Source organism: Aplidium turbinatum, chromosome 9 (genome assembly GCF_918807975.1).
Source record: "Aplidium turbinatum chromosome 9, kaAplTurb1.1, whole genome shotgun sequence".
Taxonomy (NCBI): Eukaryota; Metazoa; Chordata; class Ascidiacea; order Aplousobranchia; family Polyclinidae; genus Aplidium; species Aplidium turbinatum.
Genome location: NC_137480.1, coordinates 13,555,811 through 13,576,404, shown reverse-complemented (window position 1 = coordinate 13,576,404; position 20,594 = coordinate 13,555,811). Strand labels below are relative to the sequence as shown.

Sequence of the window (20,594 nt, the reverse complement as noted above, 5' to 3'; positions counted from 1 at the left end):
ATTGCTGCAGAAACTCGATATTCAATAGCTTAGAATTCTTAGACCATGCAAGGCCTTATTTACCGCTTCCAAAACACCGGTTTTTGGGTCCACATCTCTGTTTAGGGCCACCCATATTAATATTTAGTTGATGTAGCGTTTTTCGGCAATTTTACCTAAAAAATGTGACAATACTGCTACAAAAACTCAACATTTTATAGCTTAGGCTGCGTTTATCGGTTTTGTAGTGTTGATCATCATTTGGAATGACTACTTTAAATCAGCGAAACCGGTAAACCGATGCTATTTTGCTGGATTTACGGAAGGAATAATTCTACGCTCTCATTTTCTTGGAAAATATCTTTCAACGGTTCATAAGCATAAGACTTGTCCAAAATGCTCGTGGAACGACGAAGATGTCCAACAACGGCACCCAGAAGCGTTGGCAGGGATTAATTAAGGTATAGCCTAATTTTGCATTCGAAATGATCTTTTTAATTTAAAATTTTTTATGAGGAGAGGGGCTTACATACGGAAGGAAACTCCACATCGCCAATTTTTTTGTAACTACCTTGTTGAAGTAGGCTGTTTTGATTTCAACCCAGCGCCTTATTTTTTTTTAAGACAAACTCGCTGAGTCATTTTTTGCTAGTTTTTAGTTTTTGTGGAAAGTGAAAAACAAACTGGCATAAAGAAACACACGATCGACTAGATTGGCAAGAAAAGGCGAAGACAACAGCTTAGCACAGTGGGCTACCACAGGTTAAAAATAATGATGATGAAAATCTTTTAGATATTTTAGTTAAATTCCATAGCCCAATGCATTATTATGTAGTCGAAGATGAAGTCCCAACAGATTGTGGAGTCAGTCTAAAGTTTTTGACCCGAATTTACAACCTATGATTTGAAAAACATTTTAGGCACCTTTACTATAAAGTAGAGACCCACTAGTGAATTTCGGAAGAGGATTGGGTGAGGTGGTGCTCACACGACCCTATGCAGTAGAGTAGGCCTTTTTCTTCAGTAGGCCTATACCATGCCGAATGGGATAATTTTTGTTTAAAGTGCTGTAATAAATTGCATTCGATATTTAAACTTTCACAGAGAGGTTCGATTTATACTTTAATCTGAAGACATCGCCTGGTAATCGAACTATTGCAGTTTTTACTTATCCGTTTAGGCCTAATATCATGCTTTTCATGCATATCTGATTAGTCAATCCAAAAGTAGGCTACAGTGACATACGGTACGCAAAGACCGTGAAAGTTTATATTTTACCAACAGATAGTCTCGGCTACACCTTAAACCTTGGTCAAACTATAAAGTAGCATTAGGCTACTCTTAATAACTAAAAATGTCAAGTTATATCGAACGCTGCCCTCTCCCAGTAACAGATCCTGCCTACGCCACTGAACGTATACCCTCAATACGCGTGGTTCCTTTAGTTGAGTCAGCTGACTAGGCGGGGGTTGCATAATACGCCGATATGTGTCTGCGGAGCGGTAGAACAAACAATGCAACATATACTCCACAAATGCCCCATCTTACGGCCCCCAGTGGAATCATTGGTATTCGCAAACTGGACCCAACTACCGTATCATGGCTGCACGATGAGGCATTGCCAATCTAAGCTACTACAAGTCAAACGAGAGAAGAGAAGAGAAGAAGAAGAGAGAAGAAGCTGACTAGGCTACGTCGTTTACGTAAAACATTATATGCGACGTCAAGGGTTTGATATCACATTTTTTTTGTTTTCAATTCAAAATCTATCCAAATGGGTGAGCTAGTTGCTGCAAACTAAAAAAATATCGTCAATGCAAGCTGAGTGATCATTCGCTATCTCCGCTTGCAGCAGATTGCGCATCAACATGGGTTACTTGACAGGGTTCCATGTGATTTTATGAGCCGTACTGCTTCCATGCTGGCTCAAGGCAGATTGGAAGAGGGTGATATGTCACCAGATTATTACCCGATTGATCCTCACTGCGTTATGCAAGAAAGAACACAATCGGTACCATTTTTAAAGTCTTTGGTATGACCCGACCTGGAATCGAATCCAGGGCTACCAGCACCAGATCCGAAGGCGATAACCACTGAGCCACGGGTGCTGGTGTGTGACAGGCTAATCTTACACAGTGTATGGCAGGCTAATCTTACGCAATATAACCGCTACAAGTTATTATTAGCAAATGGATGGGCGATTTCTACATTCATTTTTGTTTTGATTCGAAAAACATTTTGAATGTCTCCCCTCTCCCCCCTTGAAAAAAATCCTGCGTAGGCCTACACCACTGTACACAGGCTTTGTCAACCTGCAAACTGCAAGCCAGATAGTAAAGGCCGATGTGATTTCGATTGTGAATTCTTTGTTTATTTTATTTTATATCCCTTTGAAATGGTAGTTTTGAGAATCCAAATTGTCGAAAGATTCCTATGAACTGATTAACTAAATTGTTTTTTTTTTTTGGTTATTGACCAATTGCATTTAAACATGTTTCTCTTTTCTTTAAATGTTTGCATTGTGTTTTCTTTTGTAATTTTTGTGATTTATCTAGCTTGTATTTTGCGTTTACAGGAATTTGGCTTCAGTGCTCTGCCATCAATATACAGTACAGTGCCGGATTAAGGGGGGGGGGGGGGGGGGGGCGGACTGGGCTGAAGTCCAGGGCCCCCACTTGTGGGGGCCCCACTTCAAAGAAAAAATCTACTAATTTTTTTAGTTGCACAGCTGGAGATTACTGCTTTAATTCGTATCTCAAACAAGCAAGGGCGGCTCACCCATATGTGCTGCGGTGCTGCAGCACCCCTGCCCAATCCCAGTTATTCAATTTTTCTTCGTTTTTTTAACAAAAAACATATTTATTTGATACTTTTATATCCGAAAATGGTACGGATTGCGGGTCAAAGTTATGATAATGCTGCCAATATGAGTGGCAAGTATAACGGTCTTCAAGCTCTTCTGCGCGAGAAATGTAGTGTAGCTCAATATGTCCCTTGCACAGCACATTCACTTAATTTAATCGGTAGCCTAAATGTCCTGTATAGGCTGTAGAAACATGCCGTTCTGCCGCTGAGCTTTTTGAATTGTTGCAAAGCCTTTATTCATGGCTCTCGTCTACTCATCGTTGGCAAGTCCATCGAAAATTCCTAGATGGTTTGCCTGTTTTGAAGACATTATCTGATACAAGATGGTCAGTTAGATATGATGCGGTTCTTCTTCTTCTATCGAGTCTTCTAAAGTTCGTTGATACCGTACACCACAGATTGACACATTCTTCCGCAACGGAGTTATACACTGACATGTCCCACCTACTGCACCGGGTGGCAAGCCGAGGGAAACAAGAAGGTGATCCGCTGCATAGGCGTAGCCAGGGGGGGGGCGAAAAGGGCTATGCTCCCCAAATTTTCCAAGTTTGGATTCCAAAGTTGAGCCCTTTGTTGAAAATATAATAAAGTTTGTAGAAATTTATATCGTTTTCCAAGACATCTGGCTATTAACACCCCCAAGGACTTGTTTTAGACACACAGAAAGACACCAATAAATTTTGCAAATTGTAAATCGCGCAAAATTTACGCGATTTACGTTTCTTTGAACTATTGTAATTTGTGGAAGCAATTTCAGAATGGCTTACTCTGTTGGGTTTTTGTGTAGTTAGGCCTATTGAGTTTTTGTGTAGCTGAGTTTTTAGTGTTCTCTAATTTTAGCCGCAGTTTTTGCCCGTTCGTGTGTAAGAGCTATCTTTAATAAGTTAATAGCTGTTAATCTGCTAATCAATTTCATACAAATATTACCCTAAACGTGTTTTCAGAAAGCGCTATAATCCATTATTTGAGTGTAATTTTTCAAAAATTTTTCGGGGGGGCATGCCCCCGGACCCCCCTAAAATACGCGTGCCTTCGGCACACTCTAACCCCCTACCACTTTTATTGCTTCAACCCACCAGGATACGCCACTGCACATCAACTGGCGATGGCTTTAAATCAAACACTTTGTTGTTCTTTTCAATTCATCAAATATTTGGCCCCCCCACATTTTTTTTCTGGCTACGCTACTGGTCCGCTGAATGGGGCTCGGTGCCACAGATACATGTAACTGGGCCCGTGTTGTAGCTCCACTCCACCATTATTTTTTAGCGAAAAATGTCACTTGATAAGGACCCCATTTTCAGCTCAGCCCAGGGCCCCATAAACCCTTAATCCGGCCCTGGTACAGTACTTAGCCTACTAGACGACCTTTATCTAGTTCCAAAATAACAATCGCGCTCGCTTCGCTCGCTTGCAACATTTTTATAGACTTACAGGTGGGCCTAAAAACCTTAAAAAAAACGTGAACACTGTTCTAACGATTACACATTTATTTTACATTTCAATTTTCTATATATTGTATTTTACCGAAGCTTGAGTTGTGAGAGCCTTATTTCGTCGTTTGAAAGGGCACCGGTTCGACACCGCTCAAGAGCATGCCACTGTGTTTTTAGCAGGTCACTTAATGGCATGCCTGAAGGTGAACATGAAGATTGACTTACTTGCCTTCCACGTAATATAAATCTTCAAAACTACCGGCGTATATTGATAAATATCACATAAACACGCGCGGCTAAGAATTATTATGAAGCTATCACTTTAATAGTGTAAGAAACTAAATACGAATTTAAAACTTAAAACCCAAAATTTTATCAGACTTGTGCAAATCAAATTGAATAGTTTTTGGGAGTAGTCACAAGTGATAAACACAGGTGCTTTGCCCATGAAGCTGAGGCTTGTTAGTTATGTTTAGCGAATCGCAGTTGCTCACTGTTCTACCGAGTGCTCAGCCTTGTGCTAACATCCAAAAAGAACTCTCCTTTCTACACAGGAGAAATTTGTTGCCCATTTCGAAAGCGGTTCATTTTTTGCTTATATTCTCAAGAAGTTTAGACTAATTTTAAAGCTGTTCTTTACATTGCTTCCGCGGTCATTTAGTTCGTTACAGAACAATCAATTTATTTTTTTAATTGGCTGACATTTATTAAATGTACCATCAGGCTGCATCAGCTAGGCTACACATGGGTCAAACCAACGGTCAGACTTGTTTACAAATAAAGAAAATATATCCAACGTCTGTCAAGAACAGGTAATTAAACTGGATGTTTCTATATAGCCTACAGTAACATACATATGTATATCCAAAAGAAAACGCCGGGTTTTTCTTGTCAACTCCAAAACCTACTTTGGAACAATCAACCAAGCAACTGGAATGAAAAACAATGGTGTGTTTCTTTTGTTTCAAAGCTGAGTAAAATTAAAAGGCCTATGGAAGAAAAGTCGTAGCTGCGAGGATTCGAAACTGTTGGTTGGCTGCTTCAATTCTTAGAATGTGAAATATTGAATAGTTGTAACAGACACCAGTGGCGCCGGCAGGGGGGGGGCAGGCGGGGCAGCTGCCCCCCCAATGTTTTGGGCATCATCTTTTTAATTTTTTTTTTTTTTATTAATACATATTAATATTTTTTTTTTAATATTTGGATCCCAACCTCAAGTCAGTCAACTCAAGTTGCAAGGGGGGGGGGGGGGGGGGGTAAAAGCTCTCTCTTTAAAAAAAAGTATGGAAAACCTTGATGACTGAATTGTACAGTAGATTAAAAGATTTTCTACAGAAGCAAAGATATAGACTTTTTAAAGTTTTAACTAACGTCACATTGATGTAGAAAAATAACAACCTGTTAAAATTTTGATCCCTCACACTCCCATGACTTCTTCCGCGCGCATTTTGGCATTGGTTGCTTGCAGTGATTCTTTCACTTAAACAAAACGTTTTGTTTCAGCAGTTTTGAGTTGTCCGATTCTTAAGTTGTAAAGGAGACTCAATTTCTCCAATATTTATCATTTATGTTTCTTCTTTAATCTCAGCAGAGTATAAAACTTGTAAAAGTTTTTCATCCATACGACGTCATGAATGAAATTATATCTCAAATCAGCGTAATGACGTGACATCTTCTAAACATTTTACCGAATAATAAATTAACAAATTCGATCGTCAAAAGTGGTTTGGTGGTGGTAAATAATACGTAACGAAAAAAATGTGATAAGGTTGGAAGACATTACGTCATGTATTTTCAATACAAATATGAAGTTTAAAATTTATTTTTTTGTTCATAGTCGTAATCCACCTTCGAAGCGGTACTACAAAGAACAATTTTCGATAAGGGGGGCATCAAGAATAAGTCGACATGACTTTTAACCCTTAGAAGGTTGGGCTCCTGGAGTCTTGCTCAGTTTGGGGGGGGCTGTCAATTCTTCTTATGCTTTAGGAGTGATATCTCTGTTATTTTGGCATGGTTTCAAAATTTGGGATTCACTTTGTAAAATTATTCACGCTGAGCATATCCGAAAATTAAAACTATGTGAATTTTAGAACTGCTCATATACGTTGAAATGTTGAAGTCACTTATGAGTGTAATTTGTAGCGTGAGTTTACATATTATTTTTTGGTAGAGTAATGAAGAACGTGCATAGTAATGTTGTGATTAATTTTTTTTACATTATTTTACATACAGCCATGGCCACCTAAAGATATGGCCTGATTTGTCACATTTTGCAGAAATTTCCAGGTTTTTCTAACTTTGGGCGAACGTTTAAATAAATTTTTCTAAAAATTTGATTTTTACGCTTTCTTTATTCTTTTCCCCAGATGAGACAATCGGTTTTAACATTCTCACATGTTGAAAAACAAAGAAATTTTGATTTCGAAGACTTTAGTCAGACTGTTAATTTTCAATAACAGTCTGATTTTGCGTTTTTCAACTTACTTTTTCTCATTTGCTACTGCTTCCCCAAGGCAACAAAAAAGTTTTATGTCATTAGGTAACGGCAAAAAGTAAAAACATCTCAAAAAATGTCAGTCAAGCACTAGCAGTAGCTGTAATCAAAATCTGCAAAATGTGACAAATCAGGCCGCATCTCCAGGTGGCCATGATACAGCCAATGCCCTTCACGCTGTGAAACAGTTAGGATTAACGAGACATGGGCCAAATTAATTAGGCTACTTTCATCCAGCTGGTGGGAAAATGTTTCACAATAGAATATGAAATATTTCAAAGGATGTGCTAAGAAATGCCTTATATCTTTCAATTTATACCCTTTATTCGCTCAAAATTTCAGCTCAATAGAGGTGAATAAAAGTTAGGAAAAGTCAAGAAATCTCGTAGTCGCAGCCTCAGTAGTTTTAGAGATACAACTATTGATACAAAAAAGTTGAATTGACAGCCCCCCCCCCCCAACCTTCAAAGGGTTTGCATTGAGTCAACAGATCTATGCCTAGTTTACGTCAGCTCCGGGTATCAGTGAAATATAAGGTTGTCATCTTCAGTGCAACAAGACCATTGATTGATTGGTTTAGTGAGGATTCGTAGTCCCATTGCTTTCATTTTGAGTGATCATACTGATTTTCAATTTATTCCTACAAGACGTTACGTAATGAAAAAATATATAACTAAGGTTGGAAGACATTACGTCATGTCTTTTCAATTCAAAATGAAGTTTAAAATTTATTCTTTTGTTCATAGTCGTAATCCTCCTTCAAAGCGGTATTACAAAGAACAATTTTCAATAAGGGGGGCATCAAAAATATGTCGACATGACTTTTAAGGTTTACGTCAGCTCCGGAGATTAGTAAAATATAAGGTTCTCATTATCGTGATTGTAAGCCGCGGGAAATTTTTTCTCTAAAAAACAGATTCCCGGAAAGTTAAAATTTTTTTCCAGCCCTGGTAGAAAACAAGAGAAATTAAATAATATACCACTGTCTTGCACCAGTGGCGTAGCCAAGGGAAGGGGGTTCGGGGGTTTCAACCTTTCAAATTGAACTTACGGATGTTAATACATTGTTTACAAGAAAAGTTGTAGCCTATGATGTAGTTTCTCGTCAAACTGTGCAAGGATGCAAGCCATCTGCAACTGCTGAGATCGCCTGTTCGATCTAAATTAACATTTAAACAGCTATTCGTTATACAGTAGGTAGTAGTCCAGTTTTAATCCGGTGATGTCCCCGTTACCGAGGGTGGCCGGATTCACCTCCAAGTGCCGCAATCGTCTTCACACCCTGCCTCCACATCGATCTGTCTAGCGCGTCCTCTCTTGTCAAGCCCACCTTGCTGCTTTCTTCCTCAACTTGCTTTTTCCATGTTTTCTTTGGTCTTCCTTGTTTTCTACGACCCTCCACTCGCAACTCCAGCGCTCTTCTCAAAACATCATCTTCATCCCTTCTCAAAACATGCCCATACCACCTCACTCCATTCGCTTTTGCCAACTTAACAAAACTTGAATATATCAGAAATAGCCTAAAGTAACTTCATTGTCTCAAAGCTTTTTGTTTGACACTCATCAAGATGTATGACCTCTATGACGTTACATTTTCTAAACTTTGGGTTGACTTCAGAGCATAAAAGTTAGTGACTTAACGGAATAAGATCGTTTTTTGAATCAACCAAGGAGAAAATTGACCTAATAAAACTGTATTAATTTCGCAAAAAAAAGCAATCAACCTATGTCTCTAAAGCAAAGTTTGCCTAATTTTAAACGAAACTGCATTAAAAGAGCGAGTTTTGCCAGTACCAAACATTCAAATATCTCAGTCTGGAATTAGCAACAAGAAAACATAGAGACTTAGCTTTATTTTCGAAAAATGCCGAAGAAAACATGATCTTATCCTTTTGCTATGCCACCAGACAGCACCATTTTACAGGAATATTCATACCCACAATTTTGTTGAAAATGCTCTCAGAATGCACCAAACTGAAAGTGATTTTTCAAAATTTTTTGGGGGAGGCCCCCCAGACCCCCCGCCGCTTAGTGTCGCCTTCGGCGAACACGCCATCGGGCTTCGCCCGCCGGCTGTCAACACCCCCCCTTTCAAAATTTTTGACTATGCTACTGTCTTGCACTGTCAATATTTTGCCCCCCCAATGTTGAAGGTCTGGCGGCGCCACTGACAGACACAGAATTAATCAATCAATCCAAGTGAAGTGGAAACCAAGTCGTTTAAAATCAACAAGAACGCGAGAAGACTGCATGAGATAACAAGAAACTTGGTACTTTCCGAAAAAGGGGAAAATAAAGTTTATGTTTCATAAAAGGTTGTTTAAATTTTTATGTTTTGATCATTCTGGCAACCGAGGGGAATCAATAAGCCTTCAAAATAAACGTCAACAACTGCAGTAGCTCAGTTGCTCATCAGACTGAGACGTTGATGGTCAAAAAAGGGAAAATGTGCTTCTAATAAGATAGTATAGCTTTAGAATCGAAATGATATTGCTGCACTGTTACCAGAAGATCGACTATTTAGAGTAGGCTAGGCCTAATAATAAACATTAAACAATGATGTTATTCAAATGAAATCAAAAAAATCGAACTATCTCAAATGTTTTCGGCGCAGCTTTGTAATGTCTACTTCAGAAACAATAATAATGATCTAAACAAGCATAACGAACATTTAAAGGAAAATGAGCATCTAAAATGTGCAAAATTGTAAAATTTGCATTTAAATTAAACTCTAAAAAACGTATCTTTGTATTTATTGCAGGCAACTCCGATTAATCGGACCACATCGGGAAAAAGCTAAATCGGTGCGATTAAGTGGAGAGAATAAATTTATACAAATTATATTACTTTTTTAGAAGTCCATTAATGGGTAGCTCAATAATCTCAGATAACTTCCTCTCTGGCGTTGCCGAAGACTGTTTTTACAATTTAAAAACAAATTTGCTCGATTTACGCAATTTTTCGTTGCCGTTTTTAATTATAACGCTAAACGCATCAGTTCGATTACTGCACAGTTTAGCGTTCTATTCTTCATCATAGTCCAGTGGTTCCCAACCTGGTGGGGTGTCATTTACAATACTCTGGGCAAGAGTTGGATCAATTACATAGTTTTCAGTTCAACTACATCAGACCTATAAAAAACCATCAAAAATTTTAATTGTATTACAGTTACATTGTTATGAAATTTTTAAATTACAGTAAAATTGCTTCCAGATATAATTAATTACACATTTCAATTACAAAAATTAAATGTTTCAATATTTATGTTTATCGATAATTTTTTAAAGTTTGATTTTATCTAGGACAAGTGGAATTGTATCTGATAAAGGGTAGCTTGTAGTGCAGAAGTCCCTTTTGAACCCCAACTATAGCGGCTTAACAAAAATACTGATATCATGCGTGCAACTTACCAAATGTAACACAAATAATAATGTTGTGGTTTGTGTATTGTCGCTATACAACGGCCACGGTCTTTTTAAATGTTCCAAGTTTTTAAAGCAATTTCTAAAGCGATAGCGTAGCCGACATACTAACAGAATTAAAAAGCTTAAGGTCTCATTTTGTAGCACCAAGCTATCAGCAGTTGCTGTGAAGTTTTAAAGTGGCAGTGAACCCCAAACCATACTTTTCGATTTTTTTGTTTGTAAGTGCTCTAGACATGTATAATAAGTAGTTGTCGTTGAAATTTTCCCTTAATTTCATTGCGTTTCCTTTGTAGGGCCGTTTTAGTTAGCCCTTAGTTTCAGAGCGACGCGTGCTCACTGAACCGTGCGATAATCACGTGTGACGTCATAAGAGTACTAGCCGATCTTATGTTTGCGCAAGATGCATTGTAAGCAAGTGTTCGTAGTGTCGTTTCCAATAAATACAATGAACTACATGTATTTATGTCGATTGTAAGCGGCTTAGAAGTTGATAAAATGAACACTGAAAGTAACTACCTTTCGACAAGTACCATATTAGTTTGTAAAGAACTAGATTCTAGTATAGCTTACTGTCTGTACAAGTACATGTACAAAATTCACTCTCTCTGTGCACACGGAAAAGCTTTTTTCAAAGCAGACTTTGAATTCTGACTTTTTATTTCAAATCAGGATATTTAAATCCAACATATTCGCCGCTATCTTGATTTGAAAATTTCAACCTAATTGCAGAAACGACGCATGACGGCAGAGGCACACGGATTGAACGTCCAAGGTAACCCCAGATCCAGCGAACAAACTGTCTATAGCAGTGGCGGCTCGTGGCCTGTAGAAGTGAGGGTGCTGCAAGTGACATGTCCCTGCAGAGTTCGCCAAAGGCGAACGTTCCGGCGGGGGGTCTGGGGGGCCTCCCCCAGAAAATTTTGACAAATTACATTGAATTTGGTGCGTTCTGAGCGTATTTCCAGCAAAAATTGCAATCAAAATAATCGAGATTAATGTATTGATTACCTTTACAAAGAGTTTTCACAGACATAAATTTCCATAATTAAGGTGCAAGTAGATTTTATATAACAAGAAGTCTCAAATACAGGTGGTGTGGCCCTACTGTTCTTTGAAAAACTCCATGGTGTTATGGGCTGCTGGGTGTTATGACGGAGGTTTATTTAATTTCTTCCAGCGCACACAAACAACGACAAAGTGTAAACACACGAAAATAGCATTAGAAACAGCACAGCAGCCAAACGATGATCGTTAAAACACGCATAGGAAAGTGTGTATTACTGCAGCGAAATAAAATGCATGGCTACTGCACCTGAAATGAAACAAAGGCCTTTACAAAACATATATACAGCTCGGACAGCTGTAACTTCAGCCAGGGATACTATTTGGTAGGCTACTACACCTTGTCCCAATGAGCAACGACAATTAAGAGGTAACACCATTCTGGCTCAAAGTGAAATTTCTGCTGCTGGTTGCAGTTTATAGTAAGTACCCAAGGACCAGGACTACATCACATACGGTGATATTTAAAATAAACAAATTTTCTTTGTTTATTGCGGTAAAGTCACTTGTATTTACTTTATTTTGTTGAGTAGCCAACCATAGGCTATAATAGTTTGGAAGATGTAATCAAACAGTAATGTCGAAGTGAATGAAGAGACTAAGTTCAAATAATATACTGACATAGTTCTCGTAAATTTTGCCTTGAATATTATCGTGTGACCGTGTTTTTCGATACAACCCTTTTGACGTACGGAGGAAGGCAAGTGCATTGCAGCAACAAAATTGAAAGAACAACATGGCAATGACACACACAGCTAACTCAGACAGACAGATAACATAACACATTTAGAGATGTGCTGACTTACACATTTAGACGATAGTGTCTACAGTCGGTCCGGTGCCGTGAACCAAGTTGTTACGAGGGCTAAGTACAAATAATTTTCACGCATAATATACTAACATTTACATAGCACCACATCCACAGTGCAAACTATGCCCCTGGACACTGTGCAGTGTGCATGACAATGGTGATAATTAATACGGTACTTTCAGTTATAATGTTCAGTGAAATAGAACGTTTTCAAGCGAGTTTTGAATTCATTTAATTTTTCAGCTTCTTTTACACAAATAGGCAAACAATTCCAGCAACTGGCACTGGCAGCAAGAGCTGGGAAAGTGCGATTTCCACATTGTGTCTTACATGAAGGGTTGCACAAGAGGAGCAATATTAAGAACGCAAAGTTCTGGCAGGTTTATAATGAACAAGCAAAGTGTCCAGATAGTTTTGAGCAAAACCATGGAAAACTTTATAAATTAATAGACATATTTTGAAACGAATACGATACAATACTGGAAGCCAATGCAGGGATTTTAGTCCGGGACTACAGAGAAGGGGACTTCCGACTGAACAAATTTTGTTTCTGTGATCGGGCTTTAAGAGGGTCGTTGTGCGCATGCGCGAACTTCTTAATGGCGTGTTCAGTATTGGTTTGTCAGTTGAAGACTGGAGCCTAGAGGTAAACTCGTTAAGTGATGTAGTAGTCTAAGTTTGCTTTGATTTAAAGTTAAGGCAAGTGTGCAGAGTAATGGTGAGAAAGACTTGAACAAAAAGCAACGTTATAAAATGGTGATTTAGGCTAGGCTTTTTGAGTTGTTTTTAGACAGTTCAGCTGCAATTGCTGTGAGGCTATTGACAGGACATGTTTTTAACAATTTTGGCTGATGTATTCTAGGCTAAAATTACCTGCAAACATATGCTTTTCAGTGCTTATTGTATATTTGTACATTTTTTGTCACAATTATCAGCAATATGGTTAACACATGTTGTGTACCTCAATGCCAGTCAGGTTACAAATCTAACCGGACAGATGCCAAAATTTCAATGTTTGCCTTTCCAAAGAATGAAGAGTTGGAAAGAAAATGGCTTATAGCAATTCCGCGTAAAGATTGGACATTAAGTAACTCGCACAGAGTGTGCATAAAGCATTTTCCAGAAGAATGCATAAAGAGAGTCTCTGATGATCGCAAAAAGAAACGGCGTGAAGCACTTGGGCGCCAAGGGTATCAACGTTTGCGACTAAAGGAAAATGCTGTCCCATCTATTTTTCCTCACCTACCAATGCATTTGTCAAAAACACCCTCTATGTCTCGACCAACAACATCTGGTGCTGCTTCTTCTCGACGTGACAAAGAAAACGAACGAATAGAAAAGCAAAAACTTGCATTGTTTCAACTTGATGCTCTGTGTGATTTTAATTCATTTTTGCTTAAGCTGCAAGACACAATCTTGCCTGAAGGATACTTGAAAGTTGTTAAAAATGAAAGTGTTCACTTTCATTACATTCAAAATACTGTATGCGAATTAACTGATGGTGCACCAGAATTAGCCATATCTGTTGTGGTACTCAACAATCTAAAAATTAAAGTGTTTGTGTCTTCTATTTTGCTTCCTCAAAAGCAGTATAGACATTTGATGGCCTCAGCTTCCAATGATCTACAAGCTATGTCTGAATGGGAGCAAGTCTTTTAGGCGCTGGTCTAATAGGCGCGCACACTGTGGCGTCTGGATATTTAGGTGCGGAGCACTGTGGCGCCCGGTCATTTAAGTGCTATTCCTAGTAAAGTCTGTAGATTGTATCAGCTTGGCAGCTTACCAGAAAATTATATCATGGCTTTCGTGAGTGAAGCTGCTTAAACTGGCAATGCTTTTCACACAAAATGTTATATTGAACAGAAAAATATGTTGTTGTTTTATTGATTTATTATTGTTTTATTTGTTGTTAGTCGAAGTTTGCGTTGGTGAAAGCTTTATCAATAAATCATTCAAGCTTCCGAACATTATTGAGTTCATTTTTAGTTAACTCTTTCGCGACCACGGACGTATACACACGTGTTGGGATTTTTGCCATGATGACCAAAGAAGTATCCCTACGTCCAAGGTTAAAAGGTAGCCTATTTCAAGCAAAAAAAATGTAAATGATGGCAGATCCATAGTCTTTGCCTGTCCTTTTTTGGCTAATTAAAAAAAAATATTTTGGCGGCGCAGTTATCAGATGAGGACTTCTTAAAGATGGGGACGCTGTGGATTTTTTTTCTTTCACTCATTGGAATTGGCAGTCAAAACTGACTAGGCAACCACTTACTTTGGAATTTCTCGATCAAAAAGACTGTAGGCTAAATTACGTAAACTTTTTGCTTAAAATTATAATATAACGTTTTGTGTGAAAAAGCATTGCCCGTTTAAGCAGCTTCACTCACTGAAGCCATGACCAACAACGCACACGCATTAACAAAACAATATATTTTCCTGTTCAATATAATTTTTTTTTGTTTTATTATCTTTATCCTGCATTGCGGGAAAGCGGACTTGAGCGCTATGCATCGGTGTACGGCTTCCGACGTACACCTGACCCACGCTGCAGCCGACTGCAATGTCTGTTTCCGGTTGTCTACTCTATTTATGACTTAAATTTGGTACTACCCATTACTCGAAATCGATCACTGGGTAGAGGCAATTATCGTAAAGTTTCTTGCCCAGAGAAACAACAGCAAGTGCGGGTGGCTGGAGTCGAACACGCAGGCTCTCGACTGCGAGCCCAACGCGCTAACCACTCGGCCACTCCTGCCGAGTGGTTTTGTGTGAAAAGCATTGTCCTACGCCCCTCCCTGCCAAGCTGATACAATCTACAGACTTCACTAGGAATAGCACTTAAATGACCGGACGCCACAGTGCTCCGCACCTAAATGTCCAGACGCCACAGTGTGCACGCCTATTTGACCAGCGCCTAACTGTCAGCGCCTAAAAGACGTGGACCCGTCTGAATTAGCAAATATACTTGCCTTCTGCAAATCTTTGGTTGAACAGGATTCATCTGTGAAAGATCTCTCTATGCAGTATATTAATCTTGCAGTGTCTGCACTGCAGAACTGCTTACAAGCAGAAAGGCAATCTGCAAGTCAACCTTACTTGCCATTGCTCCAATTTATCTGTGAACAATTGCAATTACTTCAATGTCACAAAAATGCCCGCCGATACTCTGTGTCTGTAATTACAACGTCATTTCTTTGGCAGCTGACTAGTACTTCACTGTACAAAAAACTGCGTAGCATTTTTGTTTTGCCATCCATCAGCACTTTGTGTAAGCTCTCTTCTACCAACACCGTTGAAGATGGAAAAATTGACTTGCAGTACTTGGATCGGCTTTTTCGGTCAAGTTGATCAACAACTTGACCGAAAAAGAACGTGTAGTAACTCTAATGATTGATGAAGTGTACACTGCACAAAGAATAGAGTATTCGAATGGTTCATTCATTGGCCTCACTGAAGATGGCATACTTGCAAAGACAGTGTTAGCATTCATGGTTCAGTCTGCACATGGCCATTATAAGGATGTTGTTTGTCTCGTTCCTGTTAACAGACTGGATACAGGAATTTTACACAAGTGGTTTAAACAGGTTATGCTGTCTTTACATGACTTGCTTGTAGTTGTGGCGGTATCGGTTGACAACCATGTATGCAACAGGTATGCTTTCTTACTCATCCACCTAAGAACCATTATAGTGAAATGATTTTATAAATAGGCTGTGGCTATATTTACACTATATAGTGTAATAATAGCCTCAATAGCATTGCCAGATAAGGAATTCTTCTCTAATTTGAGAAAAGTTTAAAGCTGTTGAAAACAAAAACTTGTATTTTGGAATTTTTTTTAGTTCTGGGTAAAGATCAAAACCCTAACCTTAATCCTAACTCTAACCGTTCCTAACTTTAATCCTAACTTTGGCAACAACTGAGCTGATTATAACCGTGGCAACAAGTGTGTAAAAATAGCCACTTCGTTATAAATAAATTTTGCAGCATCCAAAGCAGCTTTTTTAACACAATGTGTGGTTTTATGCCAACTGCAGATTACAATGCGCAATTGGTGATAGCACAGATTACCATTACTTAAGGGTTTAAGGATAGGTTTCCTTAAGCTGCCAAGTGTGCGTATTTCCAGCTCCATGCATTCTTTACAATAATAATAGCTGCAAAACAAGGTCATACTGTAGGTAGGTGTATAATTGATATAATTGAATAGCCTTGGGCTACAAAGGAGAATGTTTTAACATATTGTATTTTTTTACAGAAAAATGTTTATTGACTTGTGTGGAGGAAAGCTGCAGCACAGCATTGTTCATCCAACCAGGCCTGGGGAGAGATTGTTTCTGATATTTGACTTCACACACAATTTTAAGAATATTTTCAACAATTTTATTAATAAGGATCGCATGTGTATTCCTACATCTGGATATCAGGATTTACTTGGGGATTCATGTACTGGAATTTTTTCGCACATTAAACACCTGTATGCTCTTGAAGAGCACAAAACACTGAAAGTGGCATTTTCATTGAAGAAAGCTTCACTCAATCCCAGCAGCATAGCAAGAACTTCTCCTCTACATGCACTCAGTAAGTATATATATATTGTTTTTACTTAACAAAGGTTAGTATCTTAATATTTATGGCCATATGTGTAACACTAAATTTACAGTTTTACATGTCAATGAATTGTTTGTGTTATATTTTTTAATATTGCCAAATTATTAGCAATGTTTGCTTTGATTAAACTTTGAAATAACATGTTTATCTCTTCCAATCATTTAGCACGCTTGCATGCGCTGAGTTATTTTCTTGAAAGCTATAGGTTTTGTTTAAAATTATGTTGCAAGTGTCTTCAGTGAGTCAACTGTCCGTGGTTTGGAAGTTTATGGGCAATCAAACCCTGCATTTATTGAAACATCACGATTTGTTAAATTTGTTCTTAATATTTGGAAGATAATGTCTGTAAAGTCACCAAGTAAAGGTTTGTTCCCTACATAGAGTTGTTACAAAGCTACACATTGCATACGACATTCACAAAGAAATCATTTCCATGGTAATCGTTTCATAAACCCACTGGCCACTACTGTGTACTTCTTGGTCTGATTGTTGGTAATGCTATGCAACTGCTTTTTTAGATGGATCTAAGAAGCATATAAAAACTTCCAGGCCATGTTGTTTTGTTTATTCTCATTTCTCATGCTTAGAAAGAACTTATAAACCAAAAAACATTGGCATCACCAGAAGATGCATCTTAGTTTCACATCTCTGTTATGGCGAGTGCTGCAAGCTAGGTGGGTCTGCTACTATTCGGTGAGTTCGATTCGGTGAGTTCCTAACTTCTAACCCCTAACCCTAAAACGGCAATGATAATTAGGCTACGGTACCCGATAATTTTAAAAAAAAATTGAAAAAATCCCCCGTTAAGGGATCGGACTCACCGAATCGGACTAACCGAATCGGACTCACCGAAACGGGCCATTCCAAGCTAGGTAGAACACCGATTGAGTAATTGACATATATAATGGATGTATTTCAGCTACTCAAAAGTTAGATGAGATGTAGCCTATGCTCCCATGAGAAATTCTTCTAAAGATCAAGGTGGATTGTTATACCTGAAGAAAGCAATCGATATATTCATCAAGTGGAAAAAGTCCAGCAATAACGGCCTTACCACTGAAACGTTTACCGCTTGTATTCAGAGCATGGATGCAGTTCCGAAACTTGCTGAATACCTCCAGGAGAAGCATGGATTCGATTATGTCCTGAGTGGAAAATTTATGTCTGATCCGATTGAATCGCGCTTTGGTTGGTATCGTCAAACCAATGGAGGTAACTTCTTCATGTCAGTAAAGCAGCTGCTCGAGTCAGAAAAAAAAATTCGTTGTTTAAGTTTGTTACAACAGCAAGCTTTGGTATCAGCATCTCGCCTGGCTTCCTCTGACCAGCAATCTCCCCCGGAAACTTCAGACGACTCCTCTTTTAAATGGCTAGTGGATTTCTTTGTTGGAGTTAGCATAGATGATTTATCTGATGTTGATGCTAATGTTACGTACTTTGTTAGTGGATACATTGGACGTAGTGTATCTCGCCGAAGAAAGTGCTCTGCTTGCAAAGAATTGCTTGTGAAAGATGTAAATGTACATAAAATCCAAGACTGTGTTCCAGAGAAATATGCCCAGCTGTTTGAGTTAGCTGATCGTGGAGGTTTGTCTGCTCCTACAGAGCTATGCTTTGCTGTCACTGCTTTGGCTGTTCAAAGCTATACAGCTCTTGTAGCCGATGAAGCCGTGAAACACAAGCTGTTCACTCTGAGAAACCAGCGTTTCGCTTTCACTTCTGCCCTAATGACATCAGTCGAAGCAAGTGGAAGTTTTGGAACGGCTTTAAAACAAAGATGTTCATCTGAACACTGCAATTTTGAATGGATTATTCGTTCTGCATTTAATTGCTTTGCACAAAATGAGTTAAAACGTTTCAATTCTTCAAAAGATGCTCCTCCAAGTTTAGTTCCAAGCCGCAAAATTCGAAAACTTCAAGGTGGAGGAAGCAACAAAAAGTAAATGCAGGTGAATAGTTAAACTGATAGGTAATAAATTTATAATGTCTTATTTAAATTCGTGCCTGCTTTAACGATTACCGCAGTAGAAAACTCCAGAATTTAGCAAATGCTACTGTTGAGTGCTGAGGTCATAAATACGATGCAGATTAGTATATTTTGTATGTATCACTGCTCGACTGCACTACATTATTTTCTATCTGTTTGTGTAGAAATCCTACCCCAATCAAGGAACTTCAAACATCCTCCAAAACCAGGCAACAATGAGCGACTTGGCAGTCGTGACACCCCCCTTTCAAGGGTTAATATGCTTGCCCATGGCAGCAGGGGACCTGGAGCCACCGGAAACACATAGGCCTAGCAATGTCGGCGTTGCAGCAGTATTCATCATCTTTGTTTAATTTTCCAAAAAATGAATATATACGATCTTATAGTATTGGCGATTCCATGTAGGCTTATGATTTTAAATGTTATAGTGAAATGTTTATACTAAAGTTACGTTTTATCAGTGTTTGCATATTTTTCCTCACCATATACTCAATTGGAAGGGGCTATTTTTTCACACTTAATGCCATGGTTACAATCAGGTGTTGCCAGAGTTAGGATTAAAGTTAGGAAGGGTTAAGGTAAGGGTTAGAGTTAGAAATAAGATTAGCGTTTTTATCTTTGCCCAGGACTAAAAAACTTTACAAAATTCAAGTTTTTGTTTTCAACAGCTTTAAACTTTTCTCAAATTAGGGCAGAATTCCTTATCTGGCAACACTATTGAGGTAATTATTACACTATATAGTGTAAATATAGCCACAGCTTACTCAATTTTGTGCTGAGTACCCGTAAAAGTTGTTACATGAAACAGAAAGACGTTTAGATGTTTTCTTTTGTCGATTTTCGTTTCAGCGGTAGTAACCCTCTTAAGGCCCATGCTGTTTTTCAGTCGTAAGTCCCCTTCTCTGTAGTCCCGGATTTTAGTATAGGAGTAATATGCTCATGTTTGCGTGTTAAAGTAATTAGTCGAGCGGCAGTATTCTGAACTCTTTGAAGACGCAAAATAGCACAATGTTATTTAACAATGAATTTGAATAAACAAGCCTGGATGTGCATGAATTAAAGTTTTACAAGCATCAATATTTATGAACTGTCTGATGGAACCAATATTTCTGAGATGAAAAAAGCACATTTAACAGTGTCACTGACAAACTTTTCCAAACACAAATGTTGATTTAATGATACACCAAGCAATTTAATTGAATTAGAAGAAGAAGGAATAATATTACTCAGGGTAAGGGTCATGTCGTTAAACTTTGAAATACACCGTTTTGGAAAAAATACAATAAACTCACATTTTTTTTGATCCAGTTTTAACATATTAGCCTACAGTAGGCTATAGAACACCCAATTTGAAATATCAACCAAACATTTTTGATTTTTAATACAACACGATGAATCTTCATCAGTAACATGCAAATACAATTGTATATATATCATCAGCATATGAGTGTTGTAAAACTCTATGTATGAAAGCCCATGTCGCTTCATGATGTCAAACAGAGGTTTGTAGAGGCAAAACCAGACAGGGCCGAGAACAGAACCCTGAGAAACTCCAGAAGAAAGGAATGTTGCAGAAGACATTGAGTTTTCAATTGCTACAGACTGAGTTCGGTCAAAAAGATGAGAGAACCAGTCAAGTGCCATTCCTGTAATGTCAAAATCTGATTTGAGACGATTTATAAGAAGTTTGGGAGCTGGTATACAAGTCCCCCTCACCCTGGTAACTCATGACAAAGAGGAATTGACCAAAACATGTGGACTGAAGTGTGTGAACAGTAAAGCAACTTAGGTAAAGTAGTTTCACCCTATATGTTTGGTCGAGTTCTGTCTTTGTCATGAGTTACCAGGGGGGGGGGGGGACTTGTATACCAGCTCCGTATAAGTCCAAATGAAACTTCCAGCATAAAACTATGAGATATAG

The 20,594-nt window shown here is 38.4% G+C and overlaps 1 protein-coding gene and 1 pseudogene across 1 annotated transcript; both read left to right on the top strand.

Moving 5' to 3' along the window:
* The first annotated feature begins 13,014 nt into the window (after positions 1-13,014).
* LOC145776715 (uncharacterized) lies at positions 13,015-13,734 on the top strand. The gene has a single exon (XM_082587941.1). The coding sequence runs from the start codon at positions 13,015-13,017 to the stop codon at positions 13,732-13,734; it is 720 nt and encodes a 239-aa protein (XP_082444067.1).
* A 2,677-nt stretch (positions 13,735-16,411) lies between these two features.
* Positions 16,412-18,629, top strand: LOC145776714 (uncharacterized; annotated as a pseudogene).
* The last annotated feature ends 1,965 nt before the right edge of the window (positions 18,630-20,594 follow it).

What these genes read in the sequence shown, in the direction of transcription:
- LOC145776715 (XM_082587941.1), top strand. Translation starts at nt 13,015, where the DNA reads ATGGTTAACACATGTTGTGTACCTCAATGCCAGTCAGGTTACAAATCT.